Source organism: Panthera pardus, unplaced genomic scaffold (assembly GCF_024362965.1).
Source record: "Panthera pardus isolate Hobbes unplaced genomic scaffold, ASM2436296v1 HiC_scaffold_8, whole genome shotgun sequence".
Lineage (NCBI taxonomy): Eukaryota > Metazoa > Chordata > Mammalia > Carnivora > Felidae > Panthera > Panthera pardus.
In genome coordinates this window covers 94,075,789-94,100,988 of record NW_026527013.1, presented here as the reverse complement: position 1 = coordinate 94,100,988, position 25,200 = coordinate 94,075,789, and the positions used below count along the sequence as shown (strand labels likewise).

Genomic DNA, 25,200 nt, shown 5'->3' with positions numbered 1-25,200 from the left:
GGCTCAGGTCATGATCTCACGGGTCATGAGTTTGAGCCTTGTGTTGGGCTCTGTGCTGACAGCTCAGAGCCTAGAGCCTGCTTTGGATTCTACGTCTCCCGCCCCTGCTCACTCTCTGTGTCTCTCTGTCTCTCTCTCAAAAATGAATAAATGTTAAAATATATATATAAAGCAACTATTTCAGATTGACATATTGTTAAAACATTAAAGAGGGAGACCCGTTATCAAAGACGTGTAATAAAGTTCAAACAACAGAGAAAATAGAGTTCTTCAAATTTCCTCATCAAGAATATACTTCAGAATATATATTCCTCATCAAGAATACACCTGGGTGGCTCAGTTGGTTAAGCATCTGACTTTTTTTTTCAAGCTTATTTATTTAATTTAAGAGAGACAGAGACAGCATGAGCTGGGGAAAGGGGCAGAGAGAGAGGGAGAGAGAGAATCCCAAGCAGGCTCCACACAGCCAGCACAGAGCCTGATGTGGGGCCTAAACTCACCAACCATGAGATCTTGACCTGAGCTTAAATAGAGAGTTGGCCGCTTAACTGACTGAGTCACCCAGGTGCCCTAAGATGCTGATTCTTGATTTCAGCTCAGGTCATGATCCCAGGGTCAGGGGATGGAGCCCCCATGTTGAGCTCCAAGCTGGACATGGAGCCTGCTTAAGATTCTCTCTCCCTCTGCCCCTCCCCACCCCCACCGTGTATGCATGGGTACTCTCTCACAGAAAGAAAGAAAGAAAAGAAAGAAAGAAAGAAAGAAAGAAAGAAAGAAAGAAAGAAAGAAAGAAAGAAAGAAAGAAAGAAAAAGTATATTTCATGTTTTTCCTTGGTCATTTTCTCTCTCTCTTTCACTGATGCCTGGGTCCTAATCTATATACATACCAGATTCTTTCCCATCTGTTTTAAAACTAAAATGACATCCTCTCCAGCATCTATAGTCTCCTGATTTCTTCATTTTGGCCACTCTGACTGGCGTGAGGTGATATCTGAGTGTGGTTTTGATTTGTATTTCCCTGATAAGGAGTGACGTTGAACATCTTTTCATGTGCCTGTTGGCCATCCGGATGTCTTCTTTAGAGAAGTGTCTATTCATGTTTTCTGCCCATTTCTTCACTGGGTTATTTGTTTTTCGGGGGTGGAGTTTGGTGAGCTCTTTATAGATTTTGGATACTAGCCCTTTGTCCGATATGTCATTTGCAAATATCTTTTCCCATTCCGTTGGCTGCCTTTTAGTTGTGTTGGTTGTTTCCTTTGCTGTGCAGCCGCTCTGGAAAGCAGTGTGGAGGTTCCTCAGAAAATTAAAAATAGACCTACCCTATGACCCAGCAATAGCACTGCTAGGAATTTATCCAAGGGATACAGGAGTACTGATGCATAGGGGCACTTGTACCCCAATGTTTATAGCAGCACTCTCAACAATAGCCAAATTATGGAAAGAGCCTAAATGTCCATCAACTGATGAATGGATAAAGAAATTGTGGTTTATATACACAATGGAGTACTACGTGGCAATGAGAAAGAATGAAATATGGCCCTTTGTAGCAACGTGGATGGAACTGGAGAGTGTGATGCTAAGTGAAATAAGCCATACAGAGAAAGACAGATACCATATGGTTTCACTCTTATGTGGATCCTGAGAAACTTAACAGAAACCCATGGGGGAGGGGAAGGAAAAAAAAAAAAAAAAAAGAGGTTAGAGTGGGAGAGAGCCAAAGCATAAGAGACTGTTAAAAACTGAGAACAAACTGAGGGTTGATGGGGGGTGGGAGGGGGGGGGGGGGTGGGTGATGGGTATTGAGGAGGGCACCTTTTGGGATGAGCACTGGGTGTTGTATGGAAACCAATTTGACAATAAATTTCATATATTTTAAAAAAAAAAGGAAATAAAAAAATAAATAAATAAAAGACTGAAATTACTCAGAAAAAAAAAAAAAAACTAAAATGACGAAAAATACTTCTGTCCTTTCTTCTTTTCCTTCCCTTTGCTCCCCTGGTCCCTGCATTTCAGCCTCCATTCTTCCCCTCTCTTTAATCCAAAGCAATTAGGTCTCTATTCCCACTGGTCCCCTACACATACCAAACAAAAACTTTCGTAACTGCAAGTTTAGTGGATTCTTTTCAGAACTGCTCTTTTCAGGACCTGGCTGAGTTTTTCACATTATCACCCATATTCCTCTGCAACTCTCTGCCTTCCTCAGCATCTGGCTGGTCTTCTGGCTACCCCTCCAGTCAATCCTTCTCATATTCTTTGGTTCCTCTTTTATCCACTCTAACTATTGGTATTCTATTATTTCACCTCTTCTATTTCATTCAGAGATGAGATACATTCTATTTTAATAATCCTCCACGCTTTACTTTGGGCACAGTCCCAGGTGCCCTCAACTCTCCAGATCTTAGCACTAAAACCTTCCTGGGGACATAAGGCAAACAAAGACAACAAAAACAAAAACAAATACTCCCACTTAACTGTCACTCTGTTTAACCCAGCCCATTGCTTTCTCATTAGGAATTCAGCTTCCTCTGGAATCCCCAATAGGCCTTGTTCATAACATTTATTTGGTTTTTCAGTATCTCCATTTCCCTCTTACTTCTCCTAAGGGGTTTGATCATACAAAAAGCCTTTGGTTGCTTTTCTGCTTCCTCAGGGGCTTTTTTGTCTGTCTGTACCTGTGCTCGTTGCTAAGCTGCTTCAGAATTCACTCTCTTGTCTCACGCATCAGGCCAATAAGGAATGACTTCTATCTTATTCTCTGTTGAGTTACAACAGGGCTTTCAACTATTCATCGGAAGTTCCTTGTGTTTTACAATTTCCCCTCAACTCAGATAATGCTGGTGGATCTGTAGGATCATTGATTTAAATCCCTGAAAAGACAGACCGTTACAAATACAGCAATCCCAAGGAGACCATTTTGAACCAGAGACAGAATTATTTTTCAAATTTGCAAAAATTTGTTTATACAGGGAAATGTATGTTTGTTTACTCGAATCCCAGAAGAAAGAGAGCACATATTTGCTTGGTAATCAACCATTAAGCATGAAAAAAGTTTCATGTCTAAAATCTTTAAATTTCCTTTCTGTCTTGAGATTTTTTTTTTAAGCTCAGATATGTTTCTGCATAAAAGTCACTGAACGAGTAATAATTGTTTTTCCATTTTCAGATTCTACTGACAAAAGTAGATATCACTCTCCATCCAGTTCATTATAATGAGGCAACAAACGAGAGCCTGAAGTTGAAATTCCCAGGAAACCCAAACATACTTAAGGAAAGAATAAGATCAAGCCTCACTCCTTTCTCCAAAGCCTTCTTTTCTGATCTTGGCCTACCAGATGTCATATTCCTCAAAAATCACCCTAAAATCAACAGTGTCTACTATCCAAATTTTGCACTTGATTACTTTACGTAGTTTATCATTCTAGATTTTTCAAGTACTTGCCATCTCTCCATTATTATAATAGTATAGTATACTCCTTTTGTATGCATCGATGCTAAATAAATTATAAGCATCTGACTAAAACTCACTGATGCTTTGAGCTCTAACAGCACTTGATTTCACCCAAGTCTTAGCTTCCTCATTAATTCCTATTTCAAATTTCCAGCATTTCCACTATCTTGAATTACTCTGAGCTATCATCTATATTATGAGCAGTAAGGGATCTGAGTAGGTCATTTGAATTTTAGAATGATGTTTCTATTTCACAAAAATCATGACATCTAGACTCCTTTCCTTGCTGTTCAAGAGAATGTGCTGTACCTAAAGGTTATTAATCAGCCATGAAACTTCTTAAATTAATTGACAAATCCTTCATTAGAGATTCAATGACAATTACAAACAAATTTTAAAAAGCTCCCTAAGGTTCATGGAAATTAACATTTCTAATTACTCAGTTGAATTTCATAATAAAATACCTTAAACAAATTATGTTTTTTGGCAAAATGCTTTATCAAGTCTCTAGAGGAATAAAGCATTATATAAGTAAGGTGATCGTATATTTTATCATCCAAATGGAGACACTAAATGGTAAAAACATTGAATTTGTAAAAAGAAATGCTATTAATAACAACACAAAGACAACAAGCAAAAACCAGGACTGTCCTAGGCAAACCAGGACATAAGGTCCCCTCTATACATGGCACCTAAACACCAAACTGAGTCCTTGTTCTCAAGAATATGTCTAAAATTTAGTGAGTTTAATACAAAAAGGTGTCAGAGAATATGTGGTCAGAAAAGATAACTGGAAGAACTCTGTGCAAAGGTGAGAGCAAAGATGTAACTCTAGACTAAAATGACACCCAAATTGTATTGTGCGGTATTAAAACATAGCCCCACATTCTCTGATATTCCTCGTTGAGAGGTACAGTCTATGTTTCCCACTCTTGAATCTGGTCTCTCAGAACACTGGATCAATAAAGTAGGTGAAAGTGACACTGCCCCAGCTCTGGGCACTGGCCTTAACATGTCGGCAGCTTCCACTTGCTGTATCTCGGTAGTGCTGTTTAGATCACCTATTCCTCACTGATCTCTTTGCCCGTTTGATCCATCAGTTACTGACACAAGGGAGTTAAATGGATTTGTCCACTTCTCCTTTCAGTTCTATCAGCTTTTGCCTCCCATAGTTTGACACACATTAAGAATCATTATGTCTTCTTGTGAAATTAATACCTCTATCATTATATGATACCTCTTTTTATCCTCATGGGCTTCTGAATCATCAGGAAGTGTCTACTCAGTCTGAAATTAATATAACTACTCCAGCTTTCTTTCAAATAGTGTTAGTATGGCATTTTTTTTCCTATATCAATTTACCTTTAATCCAAGTCTTTATATTTAAGGTAGGTTTCTTATAAACAACATAGAGTTGGGTCTTGTTTTTTAATCCACACTGACAATCTCTGCCTTTTAATGGTTGTATTTAGACCAACTATACCCTAAGTGATTTGGACATAGGTATATTAATATCTACCTTGTTTGTAACTGTTTTTATTGTATTTGTCCTTTTTTTGTTTATTCCTTTTCTGCCTCCTGATTTTAACTGAGCATTTTATATGATTCTATTTTATATCTTCTTAGCATATCAATTTTATTTTTTGAAATCTTCACAGTGGTTGTCCTTCACAGTTGCACATTTCTAAGTCTAGTTTCAAATAATACTGTATCAGTCATGTGTAACTTTGTACCTTCTAACAGAGTGCTCTCCTTGCCATCACTCACCCCGTGTGATACTGCTGTCACAGATTTCACTTACCCAGATGCTATAATCACCCAATACATTGTTGCTATTATTGCTTTAAATACACATTGCATTTCTACTTCGACTAGATGAGAATAAAAGATTGTACGTTACGTTTCTTTACTCCTCCTCAGACAATCTTTATAAAGATCCAAGTTTCTAACCTGTATCATTTTCATTTTGCTTAAAGTATTTTTAAAATTTCTTAAAAAAACAAGTCTACTGCCAATGAATTCTCTTCAGTTTTTATTTGAGAAGACTTCTATTTCTCCTTCACCTTTGAAAGGCATTTATTGGATATAGAATTCTAAATTGGTGATTTTAAAAACTATTTTCTTAAGTATTTCACACCATTCCCTTCTTGATTTCATGGTTTCAGATGAGAAGTCTGATGTAATTCTTATCCTTGCTCCTCTGTAGGTAAAGTATTTTTTCTTCTAGCTTCATTCAAGATTTTCTCTTTGCCTCTGTTTCTCTGCAGACTGAATAGGATATGCCTAGGTGTAGGGGGATTTTATTTTTGTTTTTCAGTTTTGTTTACACATAAGTATATACTTGGTGTGCTCTGAGTTTCATGGGTCTGTGGTGTGGTGTCTGTCATAAATTCTGGAAAAGTCTTCTGCTATTTTTACCTTAAATACTTCTGCTCGATTCTTCTGCTGGTATTCCAATTATGCATGTCTTACACTTTTTGATATTATCCCACAGCTCTCAGATGTTCTATTTTCTTTTATATAAATTTATTTATTTATTTTTAGAGAGATACAGTGAGTGGGGGAAGGGAAGAGAGAGAGGGAGAGGAAGAATCCCAAGCAGGCTCCATGCTGTCAGCACAGAGCCCTCTGCAGGACTCCATCCCATGAACCATAAGATCACGATCTGAACCAAAATCAAGAGTCAGATGCTTTAACCAACTGAGCCACCCAGGCGCCTCTCAGATGTTCTGTTTTTCTTTTTCTTCTTCTTCTTTCTCGCATTTCAGCTGAGGAGGTTTTTGCTGACCTGTATTCACGTTCTTTGACCCTTTCTTCAGCTGCGTCTACTGAGTACATCAAAAGCATCTTTCATTTCCGTTATAGCAGGTTTTTTTTAATTCTCTTTTGATTCTTTCTTAGATTCTTTCTCATTTCTCTGTTTACATTACCCATCTTTTCTTGCATTTTGTCTACTTTTTCCACTTGAACTCTAAATATATTAATCACAGTTATTTTAAATTCCCTCTCTGATAATTCCAACATCTGTGCCATATCCGAGGCTGGTTGTGATGACTGTGTTGCCTCTCCAGGCTGTATTTTTTTCTAACCTTTTGGAATGCCCTATAACTTTGTGCTAAAAGCCAAACATGAGAATTTATGTTAACCCGGCTAAGAGTTATGCTGTGTTTACTGTTCACTGTAACAATAGGTACCAGAGACTTCAAATTATTCTAGTGTTGCTGTTTTTTTACTCCTCCTGACTTGAGGTTTCCATTAGTACTCCTCTTCACGGAGAGTCTGTGTCTTGCAACTCTCAGCTATCACCTGCTGTTATTATGCTGGAACCCTGTTGGCATTGTGGTAATGTATGAGGGAGTGTGAACGTTCTCAAATCTTCTGAGTGAGTCTGATTTCTTTTAGTGAGCCTGCATCATGGGATGTGACCTTCACAAGCATTTCTCCAGTGGCATAGCTCTTCTTTTTTCCCTTTCAACCCCCTACTTCCTTCCCTGACTGCAGTGTTCCCAATCTACTTCCTTGAGGCCCTGACCATTACTGACTCTGGTTTTCCCCACTTATGTGAGGCAGAAAGGCTGGAAAGAGTCTGAGTGGGAGAGACTCCCTTCCACCACCTTGGATAAGGCTTCTAGCAAAGATTTTTCCCCACAGAACAGGTTTCTGTGATGGATAACACTCTGGGTGTATCTGATGGTGATTATTCTTCCTCTTCCCATGCCAGAGCAACAAGGGGATTTTCCATGATTTCCACTGTGAGAACCCTATGGGGGTTCCTGGAGGCAAAGCCCAAGAAAGTGTGGGGACATCCCTAAGACTATGGCCCCCAAGAGTTTTCACCCTCATGCTAGACCACACCCATTCCCCATCAACGCATAAAAATTACCAAGTATCCTTCCCAGTTTATGGCTCCACCAGCTTGTGCTCCCACTGAGGATATCTGGGCTATGTCTATCTGGATATGTCTGTCTCTCCAGAGTTTAGTACAGCAGTTTGCCCTGTGGCCTCCATTCTCTGATGAACTGAACCAAAGTTGCTGACGTTCAGCTCACCTAGTCCTTTCTCCTTGTAAGAATGGGAGCATCAGCTTCCAAGCTCTTTATATGTTGGAACTGAAGCTAAAAGTCTCACTTCCTATGTTCTGGAATGCTCACTCAGAGAACCCAGAGAACTCTAAGAGAGCCCAAGCCACATGAAGAGTCAACACCAACTTGCCAGCCATGTAAGCCATGCTGGCAACGGATCCCTTGCATCTCATTCAACTGCACAAAATGATAGCAAATGAAGAAGAAACAAACTTTTCCCACCCTTCTCCAATTGCAGATTCATAAGCAAAATAAATGATAGCTGCTGTCTTAAGTCTCTAAGTTTTGGGGTGATTCCTTTTGCAATAATATATAAGCAGAACATTCCTAACATGATCTTCAAGGCCTTGCAGATTTCTCAAAATTCAATTCACACCAATCTCCCCTGAACATACCCCATGTCACATGGGGCTCTTGGCATCTGTACAACACACCAAGCTTTCCTTGGGGTCTGTCCCTACACTTTACCTGGTTGGTCACATCTTATTCAGATCTAAGAGTAAATGTCCCCTCCTCAGCAAGGCTGCCACTGTCCATCCATATAAAGCAGGCTTATTGCTCACCCCTCCTTCTCATGCAAATTACCCACCACTCTCTATCTTAATTCTTTCTCATAGCTCTCTTTTCTTTTATGCAATTTAAATTACAGATGTGTCTGCTGACTTAATTAGTTTTTTTCTCCCCTACTAAGCAGCATAGGCAGCATAAAAAGAAGAACTTAGTTTTGCTTACCATTACATATCAATTCCCTGGCCCAGTACACAGAACACACCAGGGTCTTGGTAAATGCCTCTAAAGGAGGAAGCTCTTTTACTAGGCATGGAAGGAAGGAAGGAAGGAAGGAAGGAAGGAAGGAAGGAAGGAAGGAAAAGGGAGGGAGTGAGGGAGGGAGAGAGAGAGGAAGAAAGAGAGAGGGAAGGGAAGGGAAAAAAGGAAGGAAGGAAGGAAGGAAGGAAGGAAGGAAGGAAGGAAGGGAGGGAGGGAAAGGGAGGGAGGGAGAGAGAGAGAGGAAGAAAGAGGGAGGGAAAGGAAGGGAAAAAAGGAAGGAAGGAGGGAAGGGAAAGGGAGGGAGAGAGAGAGGAAGAAAGAGGGAGGGAAGGGAAGGGAAGGGAAGGGAAGGGAAGGGAAGGGAAAAAAGGAAGGAAGGAAGGAGGGAAGGAAGAGAGAGGGAGGGAGGGAGGAAGAGAGAAAGAGGGAGGGAAGAGAAGGGAAAAAAGGAAAGAAGGAAGGAAGGAAGGAAGGAAAAAGGAAGAAAAACATGAACTGCCTCTATGCACTCCTTGTTCAGACCATGGCTTCTCGACCTTGGCCCTATTGACACTTTGAGCCAAACAATTATTTCTTGTGAGAGGCTGTCCTATTCATTTGTAGGACATTTCACAGCATCCCCTGCCTCTTGATGCCAGTAACACCACCACCACTCCCTCAGTTGTGAAAAACAAAACTGTTTCCAGATGTTTCAAATGTCTCCTGGGGAGCAAAATCAAGAACCAGTTGAAAACCACTGATTTAGAATGGAAAGATGCTACTTTCCCAGCATCCCGGTTGAAACTAAAAGAATCACGATAATAATGAAGCAACTCAGGGATGTGGATATGCTTTAAACTGAAACCAATCTTATCCATATATCCTTCTCCTGGCCCTCCTCAGAAACCACTTAAACTGAACCATAGGGGCGATATCCAAGATGCCTGGACATTACAATAATTGGAAATTCCACACTTTTTCAAAAAATTCCTCCACTAACCAAAAAAATGCTTCAATTTTCACCAGCTGGTCATGTCTGATATATGACCACAATTCTGAAGACATCAAATATCACAGATTCTTTTGAGGGTCTCCAAATCAAATGATCAAAGAACTCTGATAATAAAAATGGCTAACAGAGACCAATACATTTAAACATTGTCTAACAGGAAAGTTATTCCTATACCATTTAGTCTAGTAATTGAAATCATACTTCTCGCCTAAACAGTATCCCCATTGTCACTTTTGTCAAAAAGATTAGGCATTGTTTGTTTATCTGCTGCAAACTAAATGAAACCAGCTGTGCCAATGAACCAGACTCCAATGCCTTGTCTTCTTCCTCTAAAGGAAGTCAGAGCTGAATCTGCAATAAGAAGAGACTTTAGGGTTTTTAGAATTAGTAGATGTGGTGGGTGGGCTATTATCCTCCTTGGCTTAGGTAAGGATAAGAATTCTACTTTTTCAACTTTCACCTAGACACAAAGAACCCTGGATCTGAAAGGTAAAAGGAATAAACTCATTTACTTCCTTAGCTTTTTTCTTTTTAATCCAGTTCCTCTAGTCGTACATATGTTGTAACGCTGTATTTTGTGCCTTAAATTATAAGCTAACACTGACAACATTATCATACTATGATGCCATTTTCATACCCTGTGATTAATAATGTGGACACAGGCTCGATCTTTAATGCAAATGGTGATAATAAGCTTTGGCCTGTGGACTCAAAGTCTAAAAGAAAATCAGAGCAGGCCTAATGAGAAACAGAGACTGGGCCTCGGGAGCATCCTGCAGCAGAGCTCATAAAATGTAATCAGATTTGCCTCTTTTGTACAGAGTTCCCATTTGTGGGTAGGCAGCCTCTCAGGATGCTAGAAATCAGCATGACAATCCAGGTGTCAACACTTAAGATGGAAACTTCAGTGAACCCGGAGTTCAGTGTTTTCCATCTGGGGATTTCTGATTTTTAGAATTCTTCAAACTCCTCCTGATAGTGTTTCAATGGAGTTGACCTTCAGGGCAAGCAGTAAGAGCCACCTCTTTAATCTCACATATTCTGAAAAGGTGGTTAACTGCCACAGCCTTTCTTCTTGCTGCTGCTTGTTTTAATTAACAGCATTTCTTCCCCCTATTTCTCCTGGGGCTTTCAAGAGCTCTTTGAAATGTGTTTAGTATAGTTCAGTCTTGGTTTGGCATAGTCTCTCAATTTATGAGGTCGTTTCATTCAAGTTCAATTATTCAGCACAAATTGGCAGAATGAAATGCTAAAAGAAGATTGGCACTTTCAATCACATAAATCTCATGTTACATAAAGTGAGCAAATTCCTCCATTGTTCTTATTGACCTCTGAGATAACAATTTACGGCTGGCACAAACCAGTGTGGGCAGGCTTCTCTGCTTAGCAGGCTCCCGCAGGAGTAAGGCTTTGGCAACATCACCTCTACAAAAACTGAAGATAAGCAGAAAAAAATGACCAGAAATCAGGACCATCTGTAGGCTGACTTGGTCTAAATAAGTCCAATGCTCTAATTCCAGAGATGGAACAAGGACCTGGCTTTTCCTTTTCTAAGTGACATGAAGTATGGGAAAATCAAAAGCCTCACATCCTCCCTAGATAAGTAGGAAAGAAAGGAGAGGACTCTGTTCTAGACAAAAGGAAAGGTTCCTAACTTCTCAGCACTCGTGGCAGGTGCAGAAACCTGAGACGGGGGGCGGGGGGAGGTGGAGAGCTCAGGTGTCTAAGAGAGACTTGGGTGTACTCTACCTACAGATTCCAGTTCATTGAGGAGCGTGTGGTCCCCACCACATCTCAAGACTGAGGTGCTGTGGTCACAGCTCTTATCTACATCAGCCAGGTATTTATGGGGACTCACACAGAAACGATCCACCAACCCTGACCAATTACATTGCTTAAAGCCAATTCCACTTTGGGGCACCTGGGTGGCTCAGACTCTTGATTTTGGCTCAGGTCATGATCTCAGGATCAAGCCCGCATATGATTCTGTGCAGACAGTCTGCTTGGGATTTCCTCTCTCTCTCTCAAAATAAATAAGCTTTAAAAAAAACCCAGTTCAACACTTAAACATAATATTTTTTGCTTAATCAAAATTTGCACAATAATCCAAATGAATCAGTTTGCTTTTACTTTAACAAATTCAGTGGAAAGTCTGACAACAAAGGGTGAAAGTCTCACTATATTTGCTTGGAGACCACAGTCCAAGACAACTGTCCCAAGGATTCCTATGAATACACGCAGTGATGAGGGAGGCTTGATTTAAAAGCAATGAGGCTTAGCATTATCCTCTGCAGTTCCATCCATGCCATTGCAAATGGCAAGATTTCATTCTTTTTTATGCAAAGCAAGTCAAAGAAAGACAAATACCATATGATTTCACTCATATGTGGAATTTAAGAAACCAAACAAATGAGCAAAGGAAAAAAAGTAAGCGAGATTGAGAGAGAGAAAAATCAAGAAACAGACTCTTAATTATAGAGAACAAACTGTTGGTTACCAGAGGGGAGGTGGCTGGGGGGATGGGCTAAGCAGGTGATGGGGATGAAAGGAGAGTACTTGTCTTGATGAGGACTGGGTGATGTATGGGAGTGGTGAATTACTATATTGTATACCTGAAAAGAACATAACCCTGTATGCTACCTGGAATTAAAATAATTTTTTTTAACTAAAAAAAAAATAAAAGCACATGAGACTGTGAGTTTGATCAGTCACCCCTGGAGAGAACATATTTTAAATGCTTTAGTCAACATCATCCTCTCTTTCTTCCTTTTGAAAACCCCATGCCATTTTACCTGGGCCTTTTGTTACTGTATTCTAGCTCATATCAAATATACTACATTCTAACTTCTATAGAGTTAGGTATGTGGACCATCTGCCTTCAAGACTGTGGAGTCTCCTAAGGTTAGAATCCACATGTGATTCATCTCTTCTTCACCTACAGTATAAAAAGGGCATAAAAACAACATAATAAACACTTGTCATTGGTTGAATAAGCTCAAAAAAATGTTAACAAGTCTCTTAATATATACAAGTCCCTGGGATAGGGAGCCTGAATGGTTCAGTCGGTTGAGTGTCCGACTCTTGGTTAAGGCTCAGGTCATGATCTCACAACTCATGAGTTTGAGCCTCAAGTCACACTCCACATTGATGGCTTGGAGCCTGCTTGGGATTCTCCGTCTCCCTCTTTCTCTGCCCCTCTCCTGCTCATGCTCACGTGCACACGCTCTCTCACTCTCTCTCTCTCTCTCTCAAAATTAAATAAATAGACATTTTAAAAAATCCCTTCAAAGGTCCCTGAAAGCTAAAAAGATGATTTTGAGGTTCTAAAGACAATTTTAAATGCAAAATATTATACAATGCATAATTTCTTTAATCTTATATTAAATGTTACAGGGATTTAAAAGAGAGAACATAATCAGGAAACCAAACCAGGATAGAGATCAGTAGTCAGAGTGATGATAAAATGTCTCCCTTCCTCAAATATGAACACACACACACACACACACAGAGAGAGAGAGAGAGAGAGAGAGAGAGAGAGAGAGAAAGCATCTTCAAATGGAAGAACACTGGTTTAAAAAAAACAATCTCTACTCAAATATGAAAATGTGGATGGGGCGCCTGGGTGGCGCAGTCGGTTAAGCGTCCGACTTCAGCCAGGTCACGATCTCGCGGTCCGTGAGTTCGAGCCCCGCGTCAGGCTCTGGGCTGATGGCTCAGAGCCTGGAGCCTGTTTCCGATTCTGTGTCTCCCTCTCTCTCTGCCCCTCCCCCGTTCATGCTCTGTCTCTCTCTGTCCCAAAAATAAATAAACGTTGAAAAAAAAAAAAAAAGAAAATGTGGGAAGTCCAAAGCTTTTATTAAAAAAATTAAAAAGCTTAGTTGTGAGTGTTGTATGTTGACATGATTGCAGTACCAGTCATATTCTTTAGAACCAAGCTCATTATCAACAGGGCTACACAGTATAGAAATCTTAGTCAATTTCTCCCCAATCTATATGTCTCTACAAGAATAAGAAGCTGAAAACAATTCAAGGTAATAAAAAGCCTCTCTATTCCTTCTAAATTTTCAAAACCATAGCTAACAGCAACTCCATCTAAGTCAACAAGTACACAAACTTTTTGGGGGTGGAGAGGACAATATCTTTTGATTGTATTATTTAAAGAAGAACTATGAAATAAAAGATGACATAATATATACCATAAGTAGTAAAAAAAAAAAATACACATACTGTCATAAATTTAGTGCCAAATTAGTGAGGTTTGAAATGCACAAGTGTTATGGATTGATTATGTCCTCCAAAAAAGGTATATTGGAGTTTTAGTCTCTAATACCTCAGAATGTGATGTAAGTTCTTTGGAAATAGGGTCTTTACAGAGGTAATCGAGTTACAATGAAGTCATTAGGGTGGGCCCTAATCCAATATGATCTCTGTCCTTACAAAAAGGGAAAATTTGGATACACACACACACACACACACACACACACACACACACAACATCATGGGAACATGAAGGCAGAGATTGAGGTGATGCACCCACAAGCTAGAAGTGCCAAAGATTGCCAGCACACTGCAGAGACTAGGAGAGAAACAGGGAACAGATTCTCCCCTACAGAACCAACCCTCAGAAGGCACTAACTCTGCCGACACTTTGGTCTTAGACTTTTAGCTTCCAGAACTGTTAAAATACAAGTTTTTGTTGTTTAAGCCACCCTATATGTGGTACTTTGTTTGGGCAGCCCCAGCAAATTAATACAATGAGGTTCATGGCAAAATCCAAACTTGACACGTGTAAATCAAGGCATATATGTAAAATGCTCACAGACTAAAAAATAGTGAGATCCCTACAAATGCCAGGCAGTTTTACCGCAAGACAATGATAGCTGCTCTCAGAGAAGATGCAAAAGATAACGTTTAAAGATAGAGGCAGGGGTGCAGACATTGCTGGGAGAATGGTGAGGAGTCACAACACTTGGCTGGCTATTTAAATTACAGCAGTTCAGGGGACACATCAAACAAACTCAGCTCTCAAGCCTTACTAGAGGCACCTAACTATTGTGCTCTGGCCTAACCCCACCACCTTCAAGCAAGCAAGCACAGACAGCCTGTCATCTCTTAAAGCAGGTGAGTGGTCAATGGCTTTCATCTCCAGCTGGAGGAAATTAAATGCTGCATGTGACCAGCAGCCTTGAAACTGCTTGAGAAATGCTGACGAGATATATTTAGGCCTGCTGGAGTGAAGAGTATTAACTGTCCAGAACTGTCCTTCTCAAAGATTGCAGATACTTAAAAGGCAGTCTTTTCTTTTATTCAAGCATAATAAATGAAGGATTTTTCAACTATCTCCAAGATTTTGACATCAATCTTACAGTTAAACATTTAATAGAGTTATTAACTTACACTTGGATATCAGCTGAGTATATCTTTTTTGGGAAGGCACTTCAAAGTAATTGGTGTGTTTCCTTATAATGAAATAATATGTTTGCTTCTATTTGATTCATGATTACCACAAGCCAGAGCATATGTGAGAACCATCTGGAATATTCAACAAGGACCAAGGCTTTCCAAGGCAGGCCTTATACTGTTGAAGCAGTGTTGTGTAATGGTTAGGAAAAGAATGGCTTCAAACCAGAGAGACGTGAGACAAAAAAAAAAACTTTGCCACTAACCAATTGTACACACTTGGACAAGTAGCTAAAACCCGTCACGCACCAGGATTCCTAGTCAAATGGAGATGATAATAATAGGAACTATCTTATAGGACATCGTGAGGAATAAGTAAGAGAATGGATATGATATATAATGATATACATTACACAGAATAATTGCTTAATCCAGTGTAGTTATCCTTATATTATAAACATTAAATGTAAGTAGTTTTTATAAATGAGAAATCAATATTTTTCCTTAAGAAAGAATATAAAGTTTGACATAAAACTTCTATTGAAATTTGCTCAACAATACTCAATAATGCTCAAGCACCCTAGTTAAGTCATTGACAGCCCTCTAGACTTGGTTTGGTTTTTTATTCCCCATCATGTTGATTTTTCATTCAAATTTTTTAAAAAGACTTTTTTTGCAAATATCTAAAATCCCAAAGTTAATACTACTATTTTTGACTTCTATTATTCCTGCATCCTTACTTACATATCTTCCTTTGTCAGAAGTATTTCTTCATCCTCTTAAAAACCATAAGCAAAGGTATAAGACTACATTCCAGAAAAGCCAAAGATTAACAAAATTGCCAAAATTTCTAATTATATGTTTAGAATGATCCTTCATTCTGTGTAATTAATTAGGTTAAAGTTTCCTATCTTCCATAATAACTTAAAAGGGACAAAAACAGGGATGGTTCAGAAAATTATTTTTCAACATTATTTGGTAATAAGGTTATTAAGGTAAAACAAGGCTTGAATCTCCTACAGTTGTTTGAAAAATAGCATTATATTTCTACATGCCACTGAATACAGTAACTCTGTGCTCTTAATCAATAAGAGAGAGGGAGGAGGCCTATCAGAAACATAGAGGGTAAGCTCTTTAAGAATACAAATTTGTGCCTGACCGCAGGATAGCATGAGGGTGGGGGTGGAAGACAAGAACAGGAGGGAAGGGTTGTTTCTCCAAAGTGAAAACTATATGTAGCATGATGCCAAAGTACACAGGTAGGAAAAAAGAAAAAGTTTGTGTTTCTTTTAAATTTAGTGACTTCTGAAAGATGAAGTAAAAGTTCAATCTAAAAAGACACAAGGATGGCTAATACATTTAGCTTTGTCAAATCAGTACTCTTCTTCATAAGCAAACATTAAATCACCAAGAGAAATTAATCGTATCATTCACCTGGAAATGAATTCTCATTCTAGGGTTTCGGCTCCAATGTCAGGGGGGGAGGGTAGGACAGAAAAGATAAATTGGACAAGTCTGCAAACTGTTTGCTAGCAGAGAAAACCAATTCTGCTGACTTTTACACTTCCTAAAACAACAACAACAAAAGCTGAGAGGGGAAAATCTATTGTCATTTTAAATGAGAATTAATTAAATAAATTATTTAATATTATTAACTATTAATAATTAGTATTGAGAGAGCAGGTACATTTTAAATGTGAAATATTCAAAAACGAATGAACTTACTTGCTTTTTCCTTTGTAAACTGTAGCATAAGATCCTTCCCCTAGTTTTTCCAGTTTTTCGTATGAGTCAGCTTTTCCAAATTTGGGGCTGGTTGGCTAAAAATGGAGCAGAGGGTAAACAAAACAGATTGTATCAAACTAATTAACAATAAATAGGCCAATTTTGCTAAAAATGTACAGATTCTGACTCTGTAAATAACTTTTTTCTAAGAATACTTATTCTAAAAAACAACATAACATCTATTCAGGATACAAAACTCAGAAGATGCAGGTGAACAGAACATAGGGTAGAAAGTTTAAATAAGCTATCCACCAAGACAGAACCACTGTTAATATTTTGACATCTCTCCACGTTGCTGCAAATGGCAGGATTTCACAGGAGGGCACTTGTTGGGATGAGCACTGGGTGTTGTATGTAAGTGATGAATCACGGGAATCTGCCCCCAAAACCAAGAGCACACTGTATACACTGTATATTAGCCAACTTGACAACAAATTATATCAATATATATATATCGATATATAGATATATATATATATTTTTTGATATATATATTTTTTTTTTGATACCTCTTCTTCCAGCACTATGTGCTAAAGACTGCTTTATTACATAAAAGTAGGATTACACTATACATACTGAGTGTAATCTGCTGTTTTTTCCACTCGATATATTATGAGTATTTTCCATGTCATTATATAATCTTCTAAATTAGGGCTGGCTAATCCAACCTACCACCTGTTTATCTCACAAACTTAGAAAAGTTTCTACTTTTTAATGGGGGGTGGTGGTCAAAAGAAGAATAAAATTTCATAGCATGAGAAGACTACATATGAAAATCAAATTTTAATGTCCACAAAGTTTATTAGAGTGCATTCATGCATGTTCATATACACATAGTCTTATGACTTGCAAGCTATTACAGAGTCGCAGCTGCAACAGAGATGATATAGCCAACAAAACTGACACTATTTACTATCTGACCCCTGTTGCAAATCATGACTGTATAATATGCAGCCATTTAAAGGCTCCTCCAATATCTCTTAGCAATAATGCAAACAGATAATCAAAGACATATCAATCAGATATTACTCATTAACACAAAAGGAACTGTCTTATGTATTATAAACCAGTCTTTAAGGTTTAGCTGCAGCAAAATAATTCTTCCTCAAGACATGGTACATCCCATCAAGACCATAAAAGTGCTGAGTGAGTAATCTCACTCTTACTGTCCCCAGCTCCTGCCTCAACTTTCACCAGACAGCAAGAAATGGGGAGTGTTGTCCTCCACGGGGCAAGTTATCAATTATTTTAATATCACTATAAAAAGGTAATATCAAAACATATCAGAAAATGATAATTATAAAAGGAATTAAAAGCACCTTAAGGGGATTATCGAATCTCAGAAATTTGCACAGAGGAGACAGCTGAGAGTGTGGGTATTTGGGCTAGAAAGGCAGAGAGAGTACTGAAGAAGCCATTACCCAGAGAAAGGATGGCAATCTCCCCCATCCCCAAGCTATAATCCCTGTATCTCTCATACAATCACTAGAGATGATTTACAGGAAACAGAACAAACTGATAGCAATTCTCAAACACAAAAATGAGCATATAATCCAAAATCACAAATCATTTCAGGAAAACCAACACCTTGGAAAAAAAAGGTATAAAATTCAATGGGCAGATAAAGTAAAACCCTGATATTATAGTTGACATTGCAAAGAATAACTCTGAGTAAAAATAACCAGTATCATCAAAGAGATTTCAGAAGCTATCATATCCTTTAAGAAGAAACAATTAGAGATTTATTTAATGAATGAATTAAAATATTCAATGGGCAGTGAATAAAAGAACCAACATACATGAAAAGTGATATGAAAAGTGTTTGAACAGAATTCTCCCAGAAATGTTTAGGGGGAGGTGACATCTAAATAGAAAATTTATCCAACCAGGATATTTTAACACACAATAATGACTACAAAAATACAATTAAGCAACATTTTCAAAATAAACAGTGAAAATGATTTTGAATCACTAACAATATACTCAAAATAGTCTTCTCAGTGGGATGGAAAAGCTGCAATTTTACCACTTACAGAAAAAAAATCTAGATATAAAATTCTGTATTATCTCAATATAAGACATAGTTGGAATGATGGGGGAAGTGCAGAAAGGCAAGGAACACTAGGGAAAAAAAGAAGCATCAGCAGGTTGAGATTTCTTGAATTGGACAGACTGCAGATACTGAGTAATGCCAAATGCATATGTTTTGGTATGTTTCTTAACTCTTAAAAGATAATCACAAAAATAACATGAATAAGACCTACAAGTCCCAAACAAATTAGGGACAAATGAATGGAAGAACACAATGTAATGAGGAGGAGGAGAGTAAAAAGTGGAAAGTTAGAGGAGGGGGATGCTCAAGAACAAAACACGTTAAGTAAAAATTCATAAAATAAGGTTAAGTCTAAACATATCAATCACATCAACCAATAACCTTGATTACAATAAACATAAATGAACAAATTTCTTCTCTTAATACAAACTTTTCAGACCAAAAAAACAAAGAAAGTCTAGCAATATGCTCTCCAGAAGAGACAGAATTAAAATAAGTAAACCTGAACATAAAGGAGTAAAGGGAAAATACAGCAAAAAAAAAAAAAGTAATTTTACAAAATAGTGCATTAAAGCAATAATGAAGACAAACAAGATAGAATTCATAAAACAACAAATAGATTAAAGTTGTATACCCCATAAAAATGTATATTAGAATCCACAAAGAAATTTAATAATCATGAAGGAGTATGAGTCAATTAACATAGTTTTGGAATGTATCAAACAGCTGCTAATAGCAATAAAATGAGAAATTGTCAAATTCACAGTGATAATTGGCAACAAACATACATCACTCAGACATCAACAAAGCAAGCAAACAAATGAAGGATTTATAAGCTTGAATATTAGAATTACCACTTTAATCTAATACACATATTAATATATATTCCTTTCAAGCACACATTTTAATTCATAAAAAAATGACCATAGATTAAGCCACAAAGAAAATATCAATAGTCAAAACTGCAGGAACATTTTAAGTTACTTTTTCTAAACACAATGCAATAAAATTAGCAATTAAGAACAAAGGGAAACATATATTTTAGGCATGTGAGTTAAAAAGAAAATCAAATTGAAAATTCATAAATAAATATGTGGCACTTAGGACATGACATTTTAAAGCCCAGGGAATACAGCCAAATCAATACGTACAAGAAAATGTACATATATATGAACATACAAGAAGAAAGGTTGAAAGTAATATGAATTAGACATAATAGGAGAAGATTAATAAAGACAACGGACCACGTATTCTTTTCTTCAAGAAACTTGTAAGGTATAAACATGTGTTGAGCTGAATCAAGTAAAACTTAATGGAAAATTACATTCAAAATCGCCTGACTAGTCCTGTGTGGGTTATGTTCTCATGCATTTTTCATCACCGGGAAACAGCTTGCGAATGTCACACTTTACCATCACCCTTCTGAGCCCAAGTTTTAAATAGAAATTTTAAAACCTATATTAAACTTCAGTATAAAATGATCTTCAATGGGGAAAATATTGTGTTCACAGTTCCACTCTAAATTATTTAAAATTAGAATGAAAAGTCTGTGTTTGCTTTTGTGCTCCTTTAAGAATAAATCTAATCTAAGTTAAAGAAAAAAGCAGCAGCAGAAAATTACCTCTTTACTATTAGGAGATAAACTGCTAATGCGTACTTATAGCAAGTACAAGACATAGTCACATAAAACTGGTACAAGAATGTGAAGTCAGTATTTTCTCTTCCTGAAAAGGCACAAATAATTTTCTAAAAATGATATATTTGATTCTTCATAAACTGTCTTATATATTAGAGCTGGTGTAATTGTTTTAGGATACAGATCACACTAAATGTACTACTTAAAGAAAGTGAATTGAGGAAATTAGAAAAACAAAGAGAATACACTTTCAAAAAAAAAAAAAATGAACACCCTCATTTGTCCATAAGAAAAATCAAGTAAAAGAAGATGCTAAATGGCACAAAGTGGTCTATTTATTTAATTAAATGGATTTGGATGCATTAACTGCCATGGTGAAAGTATACCCTATTAATACTGTGATGGCAGAAAATTAATATTTGCCACATTGGATGGTAAGACAATCAATGTTATTTTCCCTGTGAAACTGATGGATAGATTGTGGAAATACACTATAATCTAAGATCAATCATGCTAGCTTCATAGCTCCATTCACATGTAATGTCTCTCTAAACATTTCTATCTTCAAAAGAACGGGTCTATGGAATAGGCCATGTCTATGAGATAGTCTGAGCTTTAGTCTTGTAAAGTCAATCCCCTATTTTAAGTAAACAGAACCGTTCTGATCTCTAATTAGTATGCATAGAAATAAGGAATCCAACTGCTAAGTCATCAAAGAGGCCAATAATAAAATACTTCCCATCAAATGAGTGAAATTAAGAATAATTCTGAAGGAACGGTCTTATTTTATTTGATAATTAAAGTTCAAGCCTTTGGTTTGTCTATTTTTTTCTTGCAACTTTTTAAAATCATATTTAAGTAAAGATGCTAGATCAAACCAATATGTAGTTAGTACTAAATATTATCTTTGGCTCTTTGCTGTCAGGTGCATGAGTGGATTAGAAACAATTTTATGGGGCAACTATTCTCTGTTTATCACATCCTTAGAGTGCAGGCCTGAGATAGCACTTTAGAGAATTGGAAATACAGAGGGCTAATCAGCAATTACCAACCAATACTAACTTCACAGAGATGTGGAATTTAGTGAAATAATATAAATACATTTTTTTTAACAGAATAAAGGTACAGAGACCATCAATTGTCTGGACCAGTGGAGGGGAACATTGGCACAGATAATGAAAACATGAAGATAATATTCCAGCTGAATGGTGTCTGCCACCCTGCCATGAAGGACATGCTCATGGCCCTTGTTAGCTCTAGTTCATGGTTTGTGTAATTTACAGTGACAGCTAGTTAATATCAAGTGTTTGCTATGTGCCTGGCTTTGAGCTAATCACTTCAAATACATTATCTAACTTTAATTCCTATAACACCACCCTGAGGTTGGTTCTGTTAGTATCCTCACTTGAACATGAGCAATTTAAAGACTGGAGAAGTAAAATAATTCATCTAACATCCTGTAGCTAATGGCAGAGCTAGAATTCAAACCAAGTTAATTAGAATCAAGAACCTATTTTCTTTACCACTACTGCACTGGAAGAATCTTCCCATGGAGACCTAACTCTCATGGAAGAGGCATTAAATTCTTCTTGAATTTATCATCTACTGAAACCCCATTCCTAGAAGCAGGGATGTGTTTTTTAACTATATTTTTATAAACCGCATGAGAATACTTCAATGTTCATTCTAATGACACCATGACACGGCTATAACAATGTCTGGAATTTCATACTGAATTCACTGAAAATGATTTTAACCTTCATAAATAACCCCTTGCTTAGCATTACTGATGATGCCCTAAATTGCAGGCAAACCACAATAACAATCACTGCACTACTACTGTATTATACTATAATTTTGAGAGTGGATGTGAGGGTAAGGTGGGAAGGATTCAATCAGAACCACGTAGCCTTGTTAAATGAGAATTTCAAGTGAAATATGCCTTTGCTCATTTTTTTTCTGCCTTTGATTTCAGAAAGAGGCTCTATCATCCTGTATTTCTAGCCCTATTACACAGTCACACTAAAGTAATCCACACTTGATGGATAACTTGGTTACAAAATAGATCTAGATGCCACACAGAGAGATAGATCCAAGCACCACAGGTGGTTACATCATGACAAGGGGGCTTGGTTCTATCTGGAAATGTTCAAGTCCCCACAAGAAGAAGGCAATGCCAAGATAAGACCCACCCCCGCTCCCCCCAAGGATAAACACCTGAGAACTAAAGTAGGACTCTCATGTTTCTCATGTTTGCACCTTCTTCCCCTCTCTTCAGATTGGGCCTGACTATCATGGGATATAGATTTTTCTGGAGATGGGAGGAGACAAATTTGGAGGACTTGGTGGAACATAAAGAGGACCTTAATCTAAATATGAATTTCTGAAAATATGTTCTCTTTAAGCTTAGCTTATGATAACACAGCTTAATGAAATCCCTTCTAAATTGGGCTAGCAAGAAAGGCAATGTCCCATAGCACTTCCAATAGCTCTAGCCATTGAGGAGCACAGCTGGGTTGGAGGAGGTGGGAGGAAAAGGGGAAGGAAAGCTTGTCTTGTCAGTGACAGTATTAAATGCTACCCAGGGACTAGACCCAGGAAGAGTGGGCACTCAAGATTAATGTCTGAAATAAATAAAATCTGTCAAATTACCTCTTGAAAGATACCAATTCAATTAAAATCACATTCTTTAGATCCTGCCTGAATTTTAAAGTGCCACTATCTAGACAAATTCAGGAAGTACAGGTGAATGTGATGGTCTCCGTGATCAAGGTCCTCTTGGCTTCTTGATGTCAGTCATGATTCCTAACATAGACAATGACCAGTAATGTCAGTGCAGAGATATATACCCAGTTGGGAAGACGTGGCATTACACAATATATCTACCACAGTATTTCCAAGAGACAGGAATGGTATCCTGTTTTCCTCACTAAAATACAGGCTCAGCACCATGCCACTTCTGTTCACTTTCTCCCTCGTTCTCAACTGTGCCCTTGAGGCCTATTCAAGATAACTAATACATCAAAAAATAACAATAAAATAAAGATATGGCATTAAACCTGCTGGCTCTTGGGTAAAGGGAGTGTTCTGATGCCTATCAGCCTTTACAAATCTTTATAATAATATCTGTCCTAAAACCCATGCCAGTGGGTGTGAAACAATCAAACCCATACACTATCAGATGGCATATAAAGTGGCAAAACACAAAAATTGTTACTGCCTCCATTTTCTGCCCAATGAAGAATCCAAAGGAAAATAGTCTTTCCATTTAAAAGAGAGAGAGAGAGAGAGAGACAGTATCATAAAATACCCTCTTCCATCGCAATAGGGGAGAGAACAAAAAGGTTGTAGGTAAAAAGGACTCCGAATAAAACAGAATATTACAGCATCATTCTAAAGAGGAAAAGAAACCATTTCCAGCTTGAGGAGAAAAGAACAAAGACATTTTTTCCAAGGCATATTGAATGGAGGCAAAAACCCCTATAAAGAAAAGAAGCAAAGCAGTTTCCACACAAAGTAAGTGGCCTGATATATAAGAAAGACTTCCCAGGGTAGAACAGGAAAGGGTAAGCCCAGTAAGAAACTCAGGAAAGAGAATCTAAACGAAGTTAACAATAGGAGAGAATCAGTATAAATTTCTAGTTAAACATAGTAGTTTTAACACAGGTATTAATCTCTCCCCCTCACCAATCTGTACTAAATTGACAGTCAAGTTATAACTCACAAGGGCAAACAGAATAGTAAGAAGAAGATTGCAGACAAGATAGATACAAACAAAAATTAGGAGACTGGAGGCAAATGGATGGTAGGTCACTGACTAGGACGATGACCAAAGGCGTAAACCAATTAAGAACAAACTCAGTTCATCCTCCAGAATTCCAGAAACACTCAAGAATTAGAAGCTGAACTTTAACGAGGGGCCAAAAACAAAGTGCTTAGTTGGAATGAGTTTAAGAAACAGGTCCTTTCCCAGGAACTTGACTTTCTGGATCAGGTGTCTGCCCTTCCCTGATCCCTGCAGAGGCTTATTCTCTGAAAAGGGTGAACCAGACAGGCTCAGAACTGGGACAGACACCAAGCACAGTGGAAATCAGGATGAAGAGCCATATTGAATGAAAACAAAGCACAAGACAGCCTGTGCAGAACTGGGAGACACTGGGAGACACTTGAACATCTCAGAAAAATAGCAGTTAGGCTTTTGTATCCTAAAAAATAGATCTGTAAGTTTACTCAGCCAAGGAAAAAGATGGATTGATCCTGACATGTGATAGCCTTCCTATGAAATGACTAGGTCTTTACTGCTATTGCCTATGCTGAGCCCTGCCTGTTGACAAGCACTGATGGCACAAAGAACTTCCTATCAACTTGTTTGTACATTACTCATAATATGAACTCAGCCAACAGTTCTATCCAAAGGCATGATCTAGACTCACCAAAATTAAAAATCTTAACAGGCAAGGCAGAGACCAAAACAAACAAACAGAAACAAAGAACTCAAAGGAAACTGGAGATAATTCAGGAAGTATAGTAAAATAATTCCTCAAAATTTCTCTAAGCTATGTTTAGTATCTTCAAAAACATATGAGGCAACATATTATTCATTGAAAAAGAACAGATTCATTAAAAAAATTTTTTTAATGTTTGTATATTTTTCAGAGAGAAAGAGACAGAGTATGAGAGGGGGAGGGGCAGAGACAGGGGGTGACACAGAATCCAAAGCAGGCTCCAGGCTCTGAGCTGTCAGCACAGAGCCCAATGCAGGGCTCGAACCCATGAACTGTGAGATGACCAGAGCCAAAGTTGGATGTTTAACTAAGCCACTCAGATGCTGCTGAACAGGTTGATTTTAAAAAGAACATATGAATAAGAAAGAGCTTCTGGAAGTAAATGTCAGCAACAATTAAAAATTTAACTGAAGTGTTAAAATTTTTTTAAATATCCATAAAGCAGAGGAAATCAAAAAGAAAATGAATATACAATAAAACAATATTTTCTGAAATTGAAAGAAATTAATTTCAAAATTGAAAAGATCCCCTA

At 37.7% G+C, this 25,200-nt stretch overlaps 1 protein-coding gene across 7 annotated transcripts in view; it reads right to left on the bottom strand.

Annotated features, from left to right (window-relative positions):
- The window catches only part of CDK14 (cyclin dependent kinase 14), a 621,048-nt gene that overhangs the window by 432,597 nt on the left and 163,251 nt on the right, over positions 1-25,200 (bottom strand). For all 7 annotated transcript variants that reach the window (XR_008420630.1, XM_019443275.2, XM_053898331.1 and 4 more), the window contains one exon: positions 16,415-16,509. Coding sequence is in view for 6 of the 7 variants with exons in the window: in XM_019443275.2 (XP_019298820.1) it covers positions 16,415-16,509 (95 nt within the window). In the remaining variant the exon portion in view is untranslated. The remainder of the gene's footprint in view (positions 1-16,414; positions 16,510-25,200) is intronic.